At 45.8% G+C, this 19,462-nt stretch overlaps 1 protein-coding gene across 3 annotated transcripts in view; it reads left to right on the top strand.

The window, feature by feature from the left end:
* PDLIM2 (PDZ and LIM domain 2) overlaps positions 1-19,462 on the top strand; it is a 79,162-nt gene that overhangs the window by 24,936 nt on the left and 34,764 nt on the right. For all 3 annotated transcript variants that reach the window (XM_070765388.1, XM_070765389.1, XM_070765391.1), the window contains exons 4-6: positions 14,749-14,818; positions 16,762-16,955; positions 18,792-18,846. In XM_070765388.1, coding sequence (XP_070621489.1) covers positions 14,749-14,818; positions 16,762-16,955; positions 18,792-18,846 — 319 coding nt within the window. The remainder of the gene's footprint in view (positions 1-14,748; positions 14,819-16,761; positions 16,956-18,791; positions 18,847-19,462) is intronic.

Here is a 19,462-nt window from a genome sequence, read left to right as displayed (position 1 = left end):
CTTCCCCCTGCCTTTTCCGGCCCTATTTCCTCCCAGGAGATTCCTAGAGAGGCCCCACGGAGGCTTCTCCTTGCCTTTTCCGGTCCTATTTCCTCCCAGGAGATTCCTGGAGAGGCCCCACGGAGGCTTCCCCCTGCCTTTTCCGGCCCTGTTTCCTCCCAGGAGATTCCTAGAGAGGCCCCACGGAGGCTTCTCCCTGCCTTTTCCGGCCCTGTTTCCTTCCAGGAGATTCCTATAGAGGCCCCACGGAGGCTTCTCCTTGCCTTTTCCGGCCCTATTTCCTCCCAGGAGATTCCTAGAGAGGCCCCACGGAGGCTTCCCCCTGCCTTTTCCGGCCCTATTTCCTCCCAGGAGATTCCTAGAGAGGCCCCACGGAGGCTTCTCCCTGCCTTTTCCGGTTACAATTTTGGAAGCTCAGGTTTGTAAGTGGAAAATGATTCTTGAGAAGAGGCAAAAAAAAATCTTGAACATCCGGTTCTTATCTAGAAAAGTTCCTAAGTAGAGGCGTTCGTAGGTAGAGGTACCACTGTATCACCTTCCTAGCTACGTGCTCAGGTTCCCTTTCCCACAGGTGACTTTAGGAGCAACTCAACCTTAGAGGTATCATTTGTGCAACATGACGCTATAGTGTCATAGTGGATTAGCCATTTCCAATGGAAAACAAACTTGGCTCGTGATTCCCCCCTGGCGTTCCTATTGCTGGGGTTGAAATCCAGTGCACGGAAGGCAGGCCTCAGCAGGTTTCAGAACCTCATTGAGGTTTTCTGGGTTTGGAAAGTGAGCGATCAGGCTTGATTAGTTCTTGGATGAGAGACGCTAAGGAATCTCAAACGTGGAGGCTAGATTGGGAAATTAAACGAGAGAATCCATTTGGATGAATTCAGTGGTTTAATTGAGGGGCCCTTGGTGCTGTCTGGGCTTGTTTATTTTCTTGCTTTCTTGGTTTAATTGCCCAAACTAGGTAACATCATTAGGGTTTGTTGTGTCCAGAGGACAGTTGAGATATGTGGCCCACCCCTTCTCCTTGGGCGCGAAAATACAGAGCGTGGATTGGTTGGCTCGGCCTGGCAGTAGCAGATATTAATAGCTGCCAGGGGCGGCCATCTTGTTGTCAGAGCCAGATGTGAAATTCAAAATTTTTTCTACCGGTTCTGTTTGTGTGGCTTGGCAAGGAACGGATACTGCAAAATCTCCATTCCCACCCCACTCTGGGGGCCAGCCATAGGTGGCATTAAATTTAACTTAATTTCTTTGATTGATAAGCCGCCCAACTCCTTCCGGAATATGGGAGGCACACAATATTTTAAAACAACATTTAACAATTTAAAACAAATAACAATTGAACACCCCAAATTAAGTCATTCACATCCATTTATCGATTCTCTGAACTACTCAAAATTTCTGTTACCAGTCCTCCAGAACCTGTTAAATTCAGAACCTGCTGAATTTAACCCCTGAGCCCACTAAGGACTCTTTTCAATCCTAAACCACAAATGTCCTTTCCTTTCCTTTCCTTTCCTTTCCTTTCCTTTCCTTTCCTTTCCTTTCCTTCCTTCCTTCCTTCCTTCCTTCCTTCCTTCCTTGTGATTATTTAACAGCATGTATATGAGTACACAATTTACTTAACAGGAAGTGTCCGCAGCCTTAGGAATTTTTTCCCTTAAATTTTATTTTCTAATTGAGTCATTGTCAGTCCTGTTGCTGGTTCACTTTAGCCACTGAGCCACATAGTCAGGCTTAACAACCAGGAATAGCTCGTCATTGGCTTATGCAACTTACTTCTCTTCTCTTAAGGATGTGTGAGAACCTCTTTCGCTAGGACAAGGGTGTATTCTTCTGGGAAGCTATTGGGCAAGGGCTTCTCCATTTATGGGGCCAAATCAACACCCAAAACTCAATGTCCTTCTTCAAAGTAGTCTCAGTGGCAGCAATTGATATTTGTTTTGGAGCAAGGACTTGAAAGCCCAGATTTCCACTCTTTCTAAAAGAAAAGGAATCTAATCTCCTTTTTAGGAGAGGTAGAGCAGGAGAACATCCAATTAACAAAGCATGAGATGTCTCATCGGCTGAGGCTGCTGTCGGTGTTTTCCTGGGCTGCAGTACATCGTTGAGCCCATACAAGTCTAAAAAAAGCATTTGTCTGAAATGGTCTATGGCAGGGGTGTCAGAGGCCCTGGAAGCTTGATGCGGCCCGCACGGTGGTTGGATTTTGCCCGCAGGCTGCCCTGGAAACAGCTAAGGACCGGCCTGCAAAATGGATTGCAGGAGGCTGTGGCAGCCGAAAACAGAGCTCGGGAGCCCTTTTCACTGGCCGAGTGCTCGGGCCACCACAGGAGGCCCCTACACGAGTGCTGCCTTTATGTTGGTTGAAGCAGGCAGGGTTCCCTTGAGTACCATTTGTTGGGGGTCAAGGGAAAGGGAGGGTCTTGCCTTCTCTTTCTGCTCAAGATCCCCATGGACAATGGGTGGGCCACTGTGTGACACAGAATGCTGGACTCGATGGGCTTTGGCCTGTCAAACATACATTCGATTCATCAGCCAGTCGCTAACGTCTAATGGCCCCAGGCCTGTCGGCACAGGTGGAAGGTGGGGAGGGTGGGGGCATTATGAATCTCTTGGGGGCAGCTGGTTCCAGAGGGCAGGCGCCCCCACAGAGAAGGCTTTTCCCCTAGGCCCCGCCAGGTGACATTGTCTAGTCCAGGGGTAGGCAAAGTCGTCTCTTCTATGACTTGTGGACGTCAACTCCCAGGATTCCTGAGCCAATCATGCTAGCTCAGGAATTCTGGGAGTTGAAGTCCACATGTCACAGAAGAGCCATCTTTGCCTACCTGCTGGACTAGTTGACGGGACCTGGAGAAGGCCGACTCTGTGGGACCTGAGCAGTATGTTCTGAATGTAATTGGAAGGCTACTCATTGGTGAAATAGCGCATCGAGCATTGGATAGGAGAAAAGGTTGGGAGAATCACGTACGGTGGAGAAGAAAGCAAGATCTGGACTTTTCTGGTTTGAGCAAAACGGACTATGCCCTTACGGGCAGGTCCCGATCCAGGGTGTGGCGTTTAATAGGATGATTCAGAAATTCTCTTTCCACACACCCTCAATGGAAGGTTGCTAGAGCATGGTTGGATGCCTCAGATAATCCAGGCAATACCAGGGAAGGGGAAGCCTAGTGAATTCCCTAACTCAGTTTTCTCTTCTGCTGAAATTTTTGGAGCTGAGATGTTGTTACTTCGCACCTGCTGTGTGAGCCTTGGCGAGATCCTGTTGCGCTCTTTCCATGCGTGCTATGGCTTGCATGTTTGGTATGCAGCGGGACCTCTGTGTGCATTGGAGTGGTGTGTTTGTGTGTGTGTGTAGTGGATAATCTAGGCGTGTTATGGCTATGTGCCCACAGCTGCCTGGCCAACCGAAGTCCTGCCATTTCGGTGTCTTCTCTTCGTGCCACCTTCCGTTGTGTGGTAGATAACAAGATGACCTCAGGGAGCCCTGATGGCATCTTGGCACCGTCCCAAAACCGACAAACTGAACTTGGGCAGTTCAACAAGCAACATTCCTCTCATTCCTGAGCTTTCTGCTCATCCTCTTCTCCCCACCTTCGATTGTCTCCTGCTCCCCACCCACCCTTGTCCTGGGGCACCCGAGTTGGCTCAGCGTTTTCAGTTGGTTTGACTTCTCCAGCTTGTTTATGAAGCTGATTTAACTGGTTCACAATTCTCCGTACCAGAAATCCCGGTTGGAGCTTATTGTGCGCATTTTTAGTGCTTTATTCTAAGTTAGTGAGCAGACTTCCTTCCTCCTACAAATCCCCGAGGATTTCCCTACTCAATTGTTAGATGGTTTGAGCAAAAATACCTTTGGGTTCCCATCAGGATGGCCTTCCTCAACCTGAGAGGTTTCAAGCAGTGGCCCTTCATAGATCGGGAGGACGCCCAGGTGAAGCTGCTGAAGGAACACATTTCTTCTGTGTCCCTCTTGAAGTAGCTAGCAAATGCCACACGCACTGTATAAGACAGTGATGACGCACCTATGGCACGGGTGCCATAGGTGCCACGCAGAGCCATATCTGCTGGCACGCAAGCCATTGCCTTAGATCAGCTCCAGTGTGCACGAGTGTGCCAGTCAGCTGGTTTTTGGCTCACACAGAGGCTCTGGGAGGGCAGTTTTGGCTTCCAGAGAGCCTCCAGGGAGATGGCATTTTTACCATCCCCCAATTTGGAGCCTGGGGAGGATGAAGCACGAGCCTACTGGGCCCACCAGAAGTTGGGAAACAGGCCGTTTCTGGCCTCCAGGGGGCCTCAAGGAGGGGAGCTGTTTTCACCCTCCCCAGGCATTGAATTATGGTTGTGGGCACTCGCGCATGCACGATAGTATGCGCACATGCTCTTTTGGCACCCGAGGGGGGAAAAAGGTTTGCCATCACTGGTCTATCCTATCTGTCTGTCTGTCTGTCTGTCTGTCTGTCTATTCTATCTGTCTGTCTGTCTGTCTGTCTGTCTGTCTGTCTGTCTATTTTATCTATAATATTTCTTCCTTCCTTCCTTCCTTCCTTCCTTCCTTCCTTCCTTCCTTCCTTCCTTCCTTCCTTCCTTCCTTTGTTTCTTATCCACAGACATACCCCAACAATATTATCTTAGTTATAGCTGGGTCTAAAATGGGTGTATAGAGATTTGATCTAGAGGATGTTGATTTTCATCTTGGACATAAGCCATAGCAGGATTATAAAACCAGTAGCAAACAATATAACTTGTCATACGGTAAAGGGTAGATTAAGTAAACAACTGCCATTTAGAGTAGTCATATCTGCGTTATGGGCAAAAAAGGAAGTTATGTAAACAAATTCTTGGCCATGGGTAGATCTTTTCGTCTAACAGGATGGATGGCACATTTTAAAAAATGTACATTGGTATTTCATTAATAACTTCCCTTTGGCGTTTGACATGTTTTGTTGTATTCTTCTTTTGACTCTTAGTATTTTTGTCCAGCTTCTTATAGAATGCCACTTTGAAATGCAAGATGAAAATTTAAAATTTGTACTTAGCAATAAACTCTTAGGTTGCCTGGAGGCATAGTTCCCTCTAAGCTGAGCAGTGAGCAATCGCTCACTTAAAAATCATCATCAACTCAGAGTTTTCCAAACCTGCCCAGAAGCCGAGAGGGTAAGAGTGAGAGGGAAGGAGAGAGAGAGGAAGAGAGGAAGAGAGAGAAACAGATAGAAAAAAGAGAGGAAGGAAAAGAGAAAGAAAAAGAATGGGAGTAAGGAAGAGAGAAAGGAAATCAAAATCTAGTTTGAAACTAGCTCAACTATTTAAGTGGCATTTTGATATTGATAGAGTTGTCCTATTATGAGCTCACTGTTATAGACACACAGTACAGGATTTTATTTTGAAATTCTCTGAGGCAAAACAGGGTGGGTTTATTTATTTATTTATTTATTATTTCTGTGCTGCCCAGTCCCGAAGGGACTGCCTGCCGCTCAGACACTATACTTTTCTGCCCACCCCCCCAAAAAAATAGAGGGAACACTGCCTGGAGGACTTTGGTTTGGTAGGATGGGTGATTATCATGGAGATAGAGAACTCTTCTCAAATCTATTGTTGTTAGTTGCGAAGTCGTGTCCAATCTATTGTGACCCCATGGACAATGATCCTCCAGGCCTTTCTGTCCTCTACCATCCTCTGGAGTCCATTTAATCTCACACCGATGTCTTCAGTGACTCCATCCAGTCACCTCGTTCTCCATCGTCCTATTCTTTCACCCTCCATCGTTCCCAACATTAGGCTCTTCTCTAGTGAGTCCTTCCTTCCCATTAGTTGGCCAAAGTCTTTGAGTTTTATCTTCAGGATGTGGTCTTCTAAAGAGCAGTCAGGGTGGGTCTCCTCTAAGACTGACCGATTGGATCTCCTTGCAGTCCAAGGGACTCACAGTAGTCTCCTCCAGCACCGTAGTTCAAATTAAAAATTTCCCAAATTAAAAATGGCAATATGGAAAACAAGACAAATTCAGGATTTAAGAGTAAGCACTTCCCCCACCTTCCAAAACTGACAGTAATAAATACAATGGGTTTCTAAAGTGTAGCATGATTTTATTTTCAGTCTGGAAATGTCTAGTCACAGACCAAAATGCTGTCTCGTGTCTGTTCCGGGCAAGAAATAGTGTTAAAGGGAATCAGGAAGTGGATTGGTGGTTTCAAATTCTTTGGTTTCACGTAGTTCTCTCTTCCAGGGCTGTAAGTTTTGAAACCTGGAAATGAATATCTTGTGCTATATGGTATGAGACAGTTAGATTAAAAAATAATTTATTTTCTGACCGTGTAAACATATCTCTTCGTGTATAAATATTGAATATTTGTTTTCATTTTACTGGTTTGCAGATAGAACCCTAACCCCAATGTAGCTTTTTTTAAAGCTGTTTTTCTCCCTGTTAATTTGCTTCTGCATTCAAAAGCACATTTTACAGGGGATTGTGTTTAGACCTTGAAAATAACTCCTCTTCCAATGCAATTATTTCTCTTACAATAGCATAGCAATAGCACTTAGACTTATATACCACTTCACACTGCTTTATTGCCCTCTCCGTTTATAGAGTCAGCCTCTTGCCCTCAACGTTTTGGGTCCTCATTTTACTGACCTTGAAGGGATGAAAGGCTCAATCTTGAGCCAGTCAGAATCGAACTGCTGGCAGTGGGCAGAGGGAGGGAAGGGAGGGAGGGAGGAAGGAAGGAAGGAAAGAGAAAAGGAAGGAAGGAAAGAGAAAAGGAAGGATGGAAGGAAGGAAGGAAGGAAAGAGAAAAGGAAGGAAGGAAGGAAAGAGAAAAGGAAGGAAGGAAAGAGAAAAGGAAGGAAGGATGGAAGGGGTGAGTCAACCTTGAGCTGATGAGAATCGAACTGCCAAATTGCAATCAGCCGGCAGTCAGCAGACATAGCCTGCAGTTCTGCACTCTAACCACTGCACCACCATGGCTTTCACAACTGCAACCTCTCTGGACAAGCATTTGATGGTCTATATCTAGAACAGAGCAGCCTTCCCTTATCTGGAATCTCTTCTGATTACAATTCCCATAATTCCCCGCCAAGTAAGTTGGGATTCCGTGAGTTGTAATCGTAGTTTTATTTTATTTTATTTATTAATAGAGTTGAAAGGGACCGTTAGGTCATCGAGTCCAACCCCCTGCCTGAGCAGGAAACCCTACAGCACCCAAGCCAAATGGAAGTCCAATCTCCTCTTGAAGGTGTCCAGAGTTGGGGAGTTCACCACCTCCCCTGGCAGGCAGTTCCATTGGTTGATTGCTCTGACCGTCAGGAAGTTCTTCCTTATTTCCAGGTTGAATCTCTCCTTGGTCAGCTTCCAACCATTGTTCCTTGTCCGGCCCTCTGGTGCCCTGGGGAATAAAGAGACCCCCTCCTCACCGTGGCAACCCCTCAAGTATCTGTAAACTGCTATCATCTGGAGCAGTAGCGGGTTCCTACCAGAGCGGTAAAGGACGCCAGTAGTAAAAGTTGAGTTGCTTGCGGAGCTTCGGGTCTTTGGCGTACGTGCACGTCAATTGCGATTTTGGCAATTTTTTGCTTTTGTGCATACGCAGAAGAAAATTGCTGAAATCTCAAACGCATGTCCCCTCTTGAGATTTTGCTTCCTGTGCATGCGCAGAAGCAAAAACACACTGGGACCCTCGTGCATGCACGCCAGAGACCTAAAGCTGTGTGCACAGCGCACCAGTAGCAGTGGTAAGTGCAATCCGCCCCGAGTGGAGAGTGGAGTGGAGAGGAGTGGAGTGGAGAGGAGTGGAGTGGAGTGGAGAGGAGAGGAGTGGAGTGGAGTGGAGTGGAGAGGAGTGGAGAGGAGTGGAGTGGAGTGGAGAGGAGAGGAGTGGAGTGGAGTGGAGAGGAGAGGAGAGGGAGTGGAGAGGAGAGGAGAGGAGTGGAGAGGAGAGGAGTGGAGTGGAGTGGAGAGGAGAGGAGAGGAGTGGAGTGGAGTGGAGTGGAGAGGAGAGGAGAGGGAGTGGAGAGGAGTGGAGAGTGGAGTGGAGAGGAGAGGAGTGGAGTGGAGTGGAGTGGAGAGGAGTGGAGAGGAGTGGAGTGGAGTGGAGAGGAGAGGAGTGGAGTGGAGTGGAGAGGAGAGGAGAGGGAGTGGAGAGGAGAGGAGAGGAGTGGAGAGGAGAGGAGTGGAGTGGAGTGGAGAGGAGAGGAGAGGAGTGGAGTGGAGTGGAGTGGAGAGGAGAGGAGAGGAGTGGAGTGGAGTGGAGAGTGGAGAGGAGTGGAGTGGAGAGGAGTGGAGTGGAGTGGAGTGGAGTGGAGAGGAGAGGAGTGGAGTGGAGTGGAGTGGAGAGGAGTGGAGAGGAGTGGAGTGGAGTGGAGAGGAGTGGAGTGGAGTGGAGTGGAGAGGAGAGGAGAGGGAGTGGAGAGGAGAGGAGAGGAGTGGAGAGGAGAGGAGTGGAGTGGAGTGGAGTAGAGTAGAATTTTTTATTGGCCAAGTGTGATTGGACACACAAGGAATTTGTCTTTGGTGCCTATGTTCTCAGTGTGCATAAAAGAAAAAGATACATGATCTGGGAAGTTTCAGATTTGGAAAGGATAAAATTCGGAATGGGCCACTTCTGGACTATTGCTGCACTGAACTACCACCCATGATCTAGCGGTCCCTTTCTCCTGTCATCTTCGAGAAGACCATCCAGATACGGCTTTTCTAAACAAGATTTTGGAGGTTAACATCTGGCGTTGTGTATCCCACTTATATTGCTTATGTTCTGCTTTTTTTTAATCCAGACTTTTATATTTTTACTCTTTATATTTCTAGGAAGCTTAAGCATGCTTGGGCTGGTTGCGTGGTGTATATATGAACTGATCAGACTATTGTAATTTGATGTAATGCCAGTTCTATAAACAAACGACACCACCCTTTTCAAAATGGTAGTGATATTATCTCTTGCTGCAAAAACAAGAATTTTCCGACACCTGACGTGTTGGTTTTGAAGATGCCAGAAGAGGCTTCTTTTTTTTTCAAGGATTATATGCATCGCGTGCCTGCGGAGATATCTTTCACGGCATGTATAACTTTTTATAAACATGCGAAGTTTAGAAAAAACATTCTCTTTTTGGGGTTTCTTTGTCAACCTGTCAACATTTCTTCTTATTTTTATTATTATTTTATTCACAAGAAACAGTAATGCACAGCAAACAAGATTTATAGGCTGGATTTCGTGTCACAATATCACAAGTCGAACACTTCCCAAGTGTTTTTGTTATTGTTTTTATTATTGTTTTCATCATCCTCATCCTCATCCTCATCATTATTATTATTGTTGTTGTTATTGTTATACCTTGTATTCATTAAACATGAAATTCGGTCAACAGGACATTTAAAAATGATCACAAATATTACTGACTGGTGCTGCCAGATCTTAGGAATCAACCAAGTATCTTTTCTTTCTTTCTTTTTTTCTTTCTCTCTCTTTCTCTTTTTTCTTTCTCTCTCTTCTTCTTCTTCTCCTCCTCCTCCTCCTTCTCCTCCTTGTTCTCCTTGTTCTCCTTGTTCTCCTTCTCCTCCTTCTCCTTCTTCTTCTTCTCCTCCTTCTCCTCCTTCTTCTCCTCCTCCTCCTTCTTCTCCTCCTCCTCCTTCTCCTCCATTAGTTGTAAAGTTGTGTCTGACCCATCAAACCCCATGGACAATCTTCCTGTCCTCTACCATCCCTCAGAGTCCATTTAATCTCATGCCTACTGTTTCAGTGACTCCATCCAGCCACCTTATTCTCTGTCTTCTCATTCTTCTTTTGCCCTCCATCATTCCCAGCATTAGGCTCTTCTCCAGTGAGTCCTTCCTTCTCATCAGGTGGCCAAAGTCTTTGAGTTTCATCTTCAGGATCTGGCTTTCTAAAGAGCACTCAGGGTTGATCTCCTCAAGGACTGACCGGTTGGATCGCCTTGCAGTCCAATGGACTCGCAGGAATCTTCTCCAGCACCCTATCTCCTTGTAGATCCTGGAATTACTTCTTTCATAGATTTTGGTGGTTGGAATTCCAATTCCAACCAGCCAGTTAAAGTCTCTTAAATAGATGCTTGTTTAGCCTCTTCTTCAGGTTGCCAGGCTTAACGATAACTGAGATAACATTCTTGATTGTTCAGCTATTCCCTTATAAAGTTGCGTCCATCCTTGTATAATTGCGCTGCTATAAAGCCTTACTCTTAGCGAGGGTCTGACCTTCCATCTGGCAACATTTAGCCTAAATCTGCCCCCCACGCCTTCCTCCTCACTTGGGGCAGCTTGAATCCTCCCCAAAATTTAATTACACAAGAAGAAAAAAGGAATGCGAGAGCTTCAGATTTGCAAGAGTGACTTTGTGTATTTCTAGCAGCGCCAGATGCTAAAGGGAGAAAGTCTGAATCCTCTAACACCCCACAAGAAACATTCTCCAGGACTGATAAAAGTGTGTTGTGAAAGAGGCTATAATTGCATTGCTGGTCCCTGTCCCATTCTGTTCCTTGTCACTGTAATAACCTGATTCGCCTCCAAGAATATGCTTCGATTAGTAGGCTTAGCATCAGAAGTGGGTTTCAGCAGGTTCTGACCAGTTCTGGAGAACTGGTAGCGGAAATTTCAAGTAGTTCTGGAGAACCAGTAGCGGGAATTTTGAGCAGTTCAGAGAGCTGGTAGTTGGAAATTTAAAGTCATGCTGGAGAACTGGTAGCGGAATTTTTTAGCAGTTCAGAGAGCTGGTAGTGGAAATTTTGAGTAGTTCTGGAGAATCGGTAGCGGAAATTTTGAGCAGTTCAGAGAACCGGTAGTGGAAATTTTGAATAGTTCTAGAGAACCAGTCAACATTGAATCGCCTTAAGGATAAAATTTTGGGGGTTAGCGGATGACACTACAGAGTCAGGTAGTGAGTTCCATGCTTTGACCGCTCCATTAGTAAAGTCATACTTTATGCAGTCGAGTTTGGAGCGGTTTACATTAAGTTTGAATCTGTTGTGTGCTCGTCTGTTGTTGTGGTTGAAGCTGAAGTAGTCATTGACAGGGAGGACGTTGCAGCAAATGATTTTATGGTCTATGCTTCGATCGTGCTTAAGGCGACGTAGTTCTAAGTTTTCAAGACCCAGGATTGTCAGTCTAGTTTTGTCTAGATGTCTGGACTTCAACTCCCAGAATTCCCCAGCCAGAGAATTCTTTCTATCTATCTATCTATCTATCTATCTATCTATCTATCTATCTATCTATCTATCTATCATCTATCTATCTATCTATCTATCTATCTATCTATCTATCTATCTATCTACCCAGCTACCCAGCTACCCAGCCGCCCGCCCGCCCGCCCGCCCAGCCACCCGCCCGCCCGCCCACCCACCCACCCACCCACCCACCCACCCTTCCCACCCACCCACCCACCCACCCTTCCCACCCACCCACCCACCCACCCACCCACCCACCCACCCACCCACCCACCCACCCACCCACCTATCTATCTATCTATCTATCTATCTATCTATCTATCTATCTATCTATCTATCTGGAGCGGCTTACATTAAGTTTGAATCTGTTGTGTGCCCGTGTGTTGTTGTGGTTGAAGCTGAAGTAGTCATTGACAGGCAGGACGTTGCAGCAAATGATTTTATGGTCTATGCTTCGATCGTGTTTAAGGCGACGTAGTTCTAAGCTTTCAACACCCAGGATTGTCAGTCTAGTTTCGTAGGGTATTCTGTTATGAGTGGAGAGTGGAGGGCTCTTTGAGAAGCACTGTGCTAGGAGACGCGGCAGCTCAGCAGTTGAAGCCCGAATCGAAGTCCGCAGGTCTTAAGGTTTGCCCAAAGTTGGGCAGCCCTCTGTTACGGTCTCACCTCGTCTCCTTCTTAGTGCAGTTGGGTTCTTTTCAATCTCGCCTCCCTCCATAATTTCATTCTCTTTAATGAATTCCAGCTCTCGGCTACATCAAAGTGCATTCTTGTTTGAGAGCATAGAAAAAGAATTGCTCTGTGTCCCCCCCCCCCCCTAACCCAACTCCCTGCTCCCAATTTTAGAGTCTGGGGTTGGGGGCGGGGAGGTATCCCATGTTCTGGGGCCCAAGTCAGCATCTCTTCTGATGTAGGATAATTGGGAGTGGCAGAAACTTCTTTTAATCCATGGTTAAGAAGCCGGCTCTGTTGCATCTTGGCGGGAGCAAAGAGCTATTAGGGAAACACTTAATTGCACCATCTGGGCTTCATTTTAAGGCCTTAGAGACGTATTTCCAAACCTTGGTAACTTGAAGATGTCTGGACTTCAACTCCCAGAATTCCCCAGCCAGAGAATTAAATATATATCTCTCTCTCTCTTTCTTTCTTTTTATCTGTCTGTCTGTCTGTCTGTCTGTCTATCTATCTCTCTTTCTTTCTTTCTCTCTCTCTCTTTCTTTTTATCTATCTATCTATCTATCTATCTTTCTTTCTTTCTTTCTCTCTCTCTCTCTCTCTTTCTTTTTATCTATCTATCTATCCATCCATCCATCCATCCATTTATTAGATCTATATGCTGCTCAATCCCATGGGACTCGGGGAGGCTGAAATAGTTTAAATACAACAATTAAAAGTACGTAAAAACCCTTAAATCAGGGTTTCTCAATTATTTTCTGTTATCCCCCCCCCCCCCGGAACAAGTAAACATTTGGCCTCCCACCCCAACTCTTTTCTGGGATGATTGTTTGCAATATTCATCACGTTTTTGCTGAAAAAACTCAAGTGGCTGATCAGCATGATTGGGGTGTAATGTGTTTAAGTGACGTCTTAATTTATTTGGCTTAATTCTGTCTGCTGCCAATATTTATAAACACAGTAAACATACTGGTCTTTCCTCGTCTCCCACCATAGTCACAGTGAAGCCAAGCGCTACATCAGCTTCATCATATTTCCCCCTCTTAGCTTTCGGGAGACTTACATTTGTCTCATGAGCTCCGTCTCTCTCCTCCTTTCTTTTCATCCCTGTTCAATATTTTTCCATGGTGTCTCTTAAGGTTTGTTATATGCATGTCATATCTCCCGTTCTGGGCTGTGTACTATTGTTCGGTGCAAAAAGCCTAACTTGTGGCCAAAGTCACATTGAGGCTCTGAGAGGGTGTTTTTGGCTTCCAGAGAGCCTCAGGGGGGATGGGGCAAGGTGTTTTTACCCTCCCTGGCTCCAGGGAAGCCTTTGGAGCCTGGGGAGGGCGAAACACGAGCCTACTGGGCCCACCAGAAGTTGGGAAACAGGCCGTTTCCAGCCCCCGGGAGGCCTCCAGGGAGTGGGGGAAGCTGTTTTTGACCTCCCCATGCATTGAATTATGGATGTGGGCAGTCACACATGCGCAATAGCGCACGTGCATGCTCTTTCAGCATCCGAGGGAAAAATAACTGACCTAAGGGGTCTTCCAGGTAGCAGTTTTTCCTCCCTTGCAGAAAATGAAGCTGGGTGGAGAAAGGGCTGAGAAGACTCCAAGGCCATTTTTGGGCTTTGGCGATGCTGCTGGCCAAGAGCCTTCTCTCCTGTTTAAGTTGGCTCTTATCTCTGCTGAAAAAAGAAAGCACCGGTTATTTTTCCTTTTCCCGATAGAGGAGACGATTTGCAGCTCTGGCTTGAACGTTGAGGTCCTTGGTGCCCTCTGAGCTTGGCTTGTTTTATTACAGATGTTTCGTTTCCAAACTAGGTAATGAAAGTTGGGTAGTTGTTGGGTAATATGTCTATGAAGAAAACAAGCAAACTCAAATCCAGGCCGGTCACCAGAACAAGAGATTTTCTCTTCTGAGCTTTTGGATTCCTACCGAACCCCATCTTCTCTCTCTACTGGATGATGTGCTTTGGGCTATACTGTGAGTTGTATTTATGGGGTTCGCATTGATTGGCGTGTTGGTGGCTGGGCATTGGCTGTTGTTTCCTTGGGCTGGCAAGCCCTCGGCTCTCAAGTACGTACTTGATAAAGTGGTGGTAAATCAGCACTCCAGTTGACAGACAAGGGGCCTGGCGATCTTTAGCTGGGAAGAGGAAACTCCTGGATCCAGTGACCGACCCAGATTCAATCTTGCAACATTATCCTGAGACACTTATATTTGCCTTCATTCATTAAGCTCAGAGAGAGTAGCAAGAACTTCACACTTTCTTGGTCTTGGGGGAGACCTTGTTTCTGGTGAGAGGTCTGTTGTCTGAATCCCTCCCTTGACAATGTCCTCCTTGCACCTGATATCTTCTCACCCCTCATAGTGGCCATGTTGTTGTTCTTCCTCCTCCTCCTCTCTTCCTTTTCCTCCTCCTCCTCCTCTTTCTCCTCTTCTTCTTTTTCTACCTCCTCCTCTTCTTCTTCCTCTTCCTCCTCCTCTTCTTCCTCCTCCTCCTTCCTAATCCTCCCCCTCCTCCCCCTCTTCTTCCTCCTCCTCCTCCTCTTCCTCCTCCTCTTCCTCCTTCTCCTCTTCCTCCTCCTCTTCTTCCTCTTCTTCTTCCTCTTCTTCCTCCTCCCCCTTCTCCTCTTCCTCCTCTTCTTCTTCCTCCTCCTCTTCTTCTTTCTCCCCCTCTTCTTCTTCCTCCTCCTCCTCTTCCCCTCCTCCTCTTCCTCCTCCTCCTCCTCTTCTTCCTCCTCCTCTTCTTCCTCTTCCTCCTCCTCATTCTCCCTCCTCCCTCCTCTCCCTTGAACTACAAGGAGAAATTGGCAGAACTCATCAATTTCAATATTTTTGATGATGAACCTGTCAGACAATTGATTGCTTAAATTGATACTTTTGTCCCTAACTATCTGCCTTTGTCGTCTTGTCATGTCAAAGGTCACAGCAGTTTTCTCCCAGCCAGACCAACGGTGAAAGTTCCCCAGAGATGTTGGCCATGCGATTTCAGGTAAGAAGGCCTTTCGTTCCAACTTCCTAGATGGGGCTGATGAGAATCAATCCAACTTCATTAAGAGGGCCACAAATTACACTGCTTCTCACAACAACTGTGTTTTGCCTGTGTGTGGAGGAGGAGCTATGGGGGGGTACAAGCAGTACTGCCCTGAGTAGCAATCACATCACTGGTCCTTTGGGTACCATGACTTTTCTTCAAAAGTTAACAAAATGTGGGAAGAAGGTAGGGTTCTTTTCATGGTTAGAGAAGAAGAGAGTGCGGTCAGGCGGTAGGGAAAGCAAGTAGGATGCTTGGCTGCACAGCTAGAGGTCTAACAAGCAGGAAGAGGGAGATTGTGATCCCGCTGTATAGAGCGCTGGGGAGACCCCATTTGGAATCCTGTGTTCAGTTCTGGAGACCTCACCTACAAAAAAGAGATGGATCAAATTGAACGGGTCCAAAGACGGGCTACAAAAATGGTGGAAGGTCTTAAGCATAAAACGTATCAGGAAAGACTTCATGAACTCAATCTGTAGAGTTTGGAGGACAGAAGGGAAAGGGAGGACACGACTGAAACATTTGAATACGTTAAAGGGTTAAATAAGATTCAGGAGGGAAGTGTTTTTAATAGAAAAGTGAACCCAAGAACAAGGGACCACAATCTGAGGTTAGTTGGGGGAAAGATCAGAAAATATTGTTTGACTAAAAGAGAAGTAGATGCTTGGAACAAACTTCCAGCAGAGGTGGTTGGTCAATCCACAGTCACTGAATTGAAACATGCCTGGGATAAACATAGATCCATCCTAAGATAAAATACAGGAAGTAGTATAAGGGCAGACTAAATGGACCATGAGGTCTTTTTCTGCTGTCAATCTTCTATGTTTCTATGATGTTTGTCATCCAATCTTAGGATTCTATAAACAGTGCTGGCAAACCTTTTTTTTGCTTGGGTACCAAATGGGTGCACACTCCCATAATGCAATGGCTTCCCCTCGTGCATGCGGACAACCCCTCCTCCCCTGCACTGCCCCCACATTCTTGAACTTCCGGTTGGCCGTTTTTTGCCATCCACAGGCTGTGGAGGCTTTTCTGAAGCCTGAGAAGGGCAAAAAATAGCCCAATGGGTGAAAAAGGCCTCCCCCCCCCATCCTGCAGAAGGCCAAAAATCACCTGGCCAGCACACACAAGCTTGCTGGAGTTGACATAGGGTTCACCATCACTGCTATAAATTGTGCAGAATGCAGACGCGCGAGCAGTCATGGGTTTATTTAGACATATACATATCTCTCCAACACTCCGTGGACTGAATTGGCTGCCAATTGGTTTCCGGATGCAATTCAAAGTGTTGGTGATGACCTATAAAGCCCTACATGGCATCAGGCCAGAATACAGGACCACCTCCTGCCGCACGAATCCCAGCGTCTGGTCAGGTCCCACAGAGTCGGCCTTCTTCAGGTCCCGTCAACTAGATAATGTTGCTTGGCAGGGCCTAGGGGAAGAGCCTTCTCTGTGGGGGCCCCGGCCCTCTGGAATCATCTCCCTCCAGAGATCCATACTGCCCCCACCCTCCTTGCCTTCCGCAAGAGTCTCAAGACTTACCTATACCGCCAGGCTTGGGGCCATTAGATTATTGCCCCCCTGGCTGACAAATGGATTGAGAGAAATAGATTGAATGGGAATGACTGGTTTTTATGCTTTCTTACTTTAGATTTTATATTTAATTAATTGGGCACGAAATGATATGTATTGTTTTTATTATATGCTGTGAGCCATCTTGAGTCCTCAAAGAGGGGCGACATAGAAGTCAAATAAATAAATAAATACATAAATAAGTAAATAAATAATATTAATTATGCTAATTTGTGCCATAGTAGTTGATGCCACTTTGATTTTTTGTATAGATCTTATTCTTCTGAGTTTGTTTGTTTGTTTTTAATTATGTTTGCCTTTTCCAACAGGATGTGGTGAGGACTAGAGACAGTGGTCAGAATTCTGTGAGATCTTCCTACTCAAGCCCAGCTTCCATCAGTCCACGGCCCTCCAGCCCCTACAGTCCTCCGTCTCCTGGGTATCGATCTGGCAGCCCGTACAGCCCAGTGAGACCCAATTTGCCCGCAGAGGTCAGAGGGGAGCCGGTGATAGACAGTCGCAGGTAAGACAATCGTTAGGAACTGAATCAGATCAAATGTCTGTTGAGTCTGCCACGGAAACGTCGAAAGAAAGACACGGAGAACAGAATCTTTGACATTCATCCACCCAAAGCTAGTAGGATGAAAAACGCACCTTCATAGAACAGGAGGATCTTACATATAATTATGTCACCTGGCAAAAGAACCACTACAAATTCACATCAAAGTACAGTGGTACCTCTACCTAAGAAGGCCTCTACTTACAAACTTTTCTAGATAGGAACCAGGTGTTCAAGATTTTTTTGCCTCTTCTCAAGAACCATTTTCCACTTACAAGCCCGAGCCTCCGAAACTGTAACTGGAAAAGGCAGGGAGAAGCCTCCTTGGGGCCTCTCTAGGAATCTCCTGGGAGGGAACAGGGCCAGAAAAGGTGGGGAGAAGCCTCCTTGGGGCCTCTCTAGGAATCTCCTGGGAGGGAACAGGGCTGGAAAAGACAGGGAGAAGCCTCCGTGAGGCCTCTCTAGGAATCTCCTGGGAGGAAACAGGATCAGAAAAGGTGGGGAGAAGCCTCTGTGGGGCCTCTCTAGGAATCTCCTGGGAGGAAACAGGGCCTCCACCCTGTGGTTTCCCCAATCGCACACATTGATTCCTATGGGAAAAATTGCTTCTTCTTACAAAATTTCTACTTAAGAACCTGGTCACGGAACAAATTAAGTTCGTAAGTATAGGTACCACTGTTTCACCCTTGAACTCATTATTTAATATCAAGATTTCTATTGTTCATTGTACACAGGTAGTCCTCAACTTACACTACACTGGGACTGGAATAGGTTGGTGCAATCATACAGCGAACCATCACGAGTCAACATAGTTGGCTTACTTGCAGTGCTTCTCAAATAGTGGGGCGGCCCCCCCTCAGGGAGGGGGCACGGAGCAATGGCAAGGGTGGCACGTGATTCGGGGGAATGTACTTTTTTTTGCCGCAGAGAGTAGGGGTTTTTTGCACCGAACAATAGCACACAGCACAGAGCAGGAGATATGAAGTGCAGAGAACAAGCCCTTCAGAGACACCGTGGAAAAATATTGAACGGGGATGAAAAGAAAGGAGGAGAGAGATGGAGATGACGAGACAAACGTAAATCTCCCGAAAGCTAAGACAAGGAAATATGACGAAGCGTATGTAACGCTTGGCTTCACTGTGACTATGGTGGGAGACGAGGAAAGACCAGTTTGTTTACCGTGTCTAAAAATATCGGCAGTGGACAGTATGAAGCCAAATAAATTAAGGTGTCACTTAAACACATTACACCCCAATCGCTTGAGGTTTTCAAGTGAAAATGTACCAAATATTGCAAACAATTGTCCCAGCAGATAGAGGGAGGGGGGCGCAAAGTGTTTACTTCTTCTTGGGGGGGGGGGCGTAACAGAAAATAATTTTATTTCTTTATTTATTTTTATGTATTTATTTATTTTGTCCCATACACAATAATACACAATGAAGTTAATAGAGGATACCGTCAAGTAAAATATATTAGAGAAAGAAAGAGGAGAGAGTATAGGAATAAAAAATACCAATGAGAGAATAGAAGAAAAGATACAATAAATCAAAATATAATAAATAATACTGTGGGTATAGAAAGGATATATGAGATATATATGAGATAGGGAAAAGATATAGGAGATATATAGGAACGACAATTGATAAGTGCGGGCTTAGGAACTCTGAACTTGAAGTCCACACAACTTAAAATAACTAAAAACACTGCCCTAAGCACATACGTCTTCCTATTATTATTATTATTATTATCCATAATAAACAAGCCTGTTTCCATGTTTCTGTGCTCTTTTTTTTCTTTTAGCTTCCAGTCAATGGGGACTTCATTTCAGAGTCCGCAGGAGTCAAGCAACAGACAGGTAAAAAGTGTGTGAGCTCAAACTCTTTTTGGGATTCCCTGGGGCTGGAATCTTCGGATGAGCGCTTTGTTCTGGGGGGGGGGGGACCCTATTTCTGGCACAGGTGATTTATAGGAAACAGTTTGACTGGGGGAAAAGACCAGGAGGAGCAGGGAATGTAAAGGTTGTGGGGGGAGCTTATAAGAAATGCAGTTAAATTCTTGGCTGAATTCTCTGCTTCTTTAATAGTTTCAGCAGCAGACACCATCATAATCGGAGCCATATACCCAGAGAAGCATAGTCAGCTAATATTTATGTAACGTGATCAAAGAGGTGAAAATAAACTATCCTGTTCCTCCCCCCAAAAAAATAAGATAACCCCTGATAATAAGCCCAAACAGGATTTTGAGTGCATGGCAAGATCTATCTATCTATCTATCTATCTATCTATCTATCTATCTATCTATCTATCTATCTATCTATCTATCTATCTATCTATCTATCTATCTATCTATCTATCTAATCTATCTTATCTACCTACCTACCTACCTACCTATCATTTATCTGTCTATCTCTAGATCCTGTCTGACTGTCTATTATCATCCATCCATCTATCTGTCCTGTTTCTCCCCAAAAT

The sequence above is a fragment of the Erythrolamprus reginae genome, chromosome 12 (assembly GCF_031021105.1).
Source record: "Erythrolamprus reginae isolate rEryReg1 chromosome 12, rEryReg1.hap1, whole genome shotgun sequence".
Lineage (NCBI taxonomy): Eukaryota > Metazoa > Chordata > Lepidosauria > Squamata > Dipsadidae > Erythrolamprus > Erythrolamprus reginae.
The sequence above is the reverse complement of the archived record's forward strand: the minus strand, read 5'-3'. Positions and strand labels throughout refer to the sequence as shown.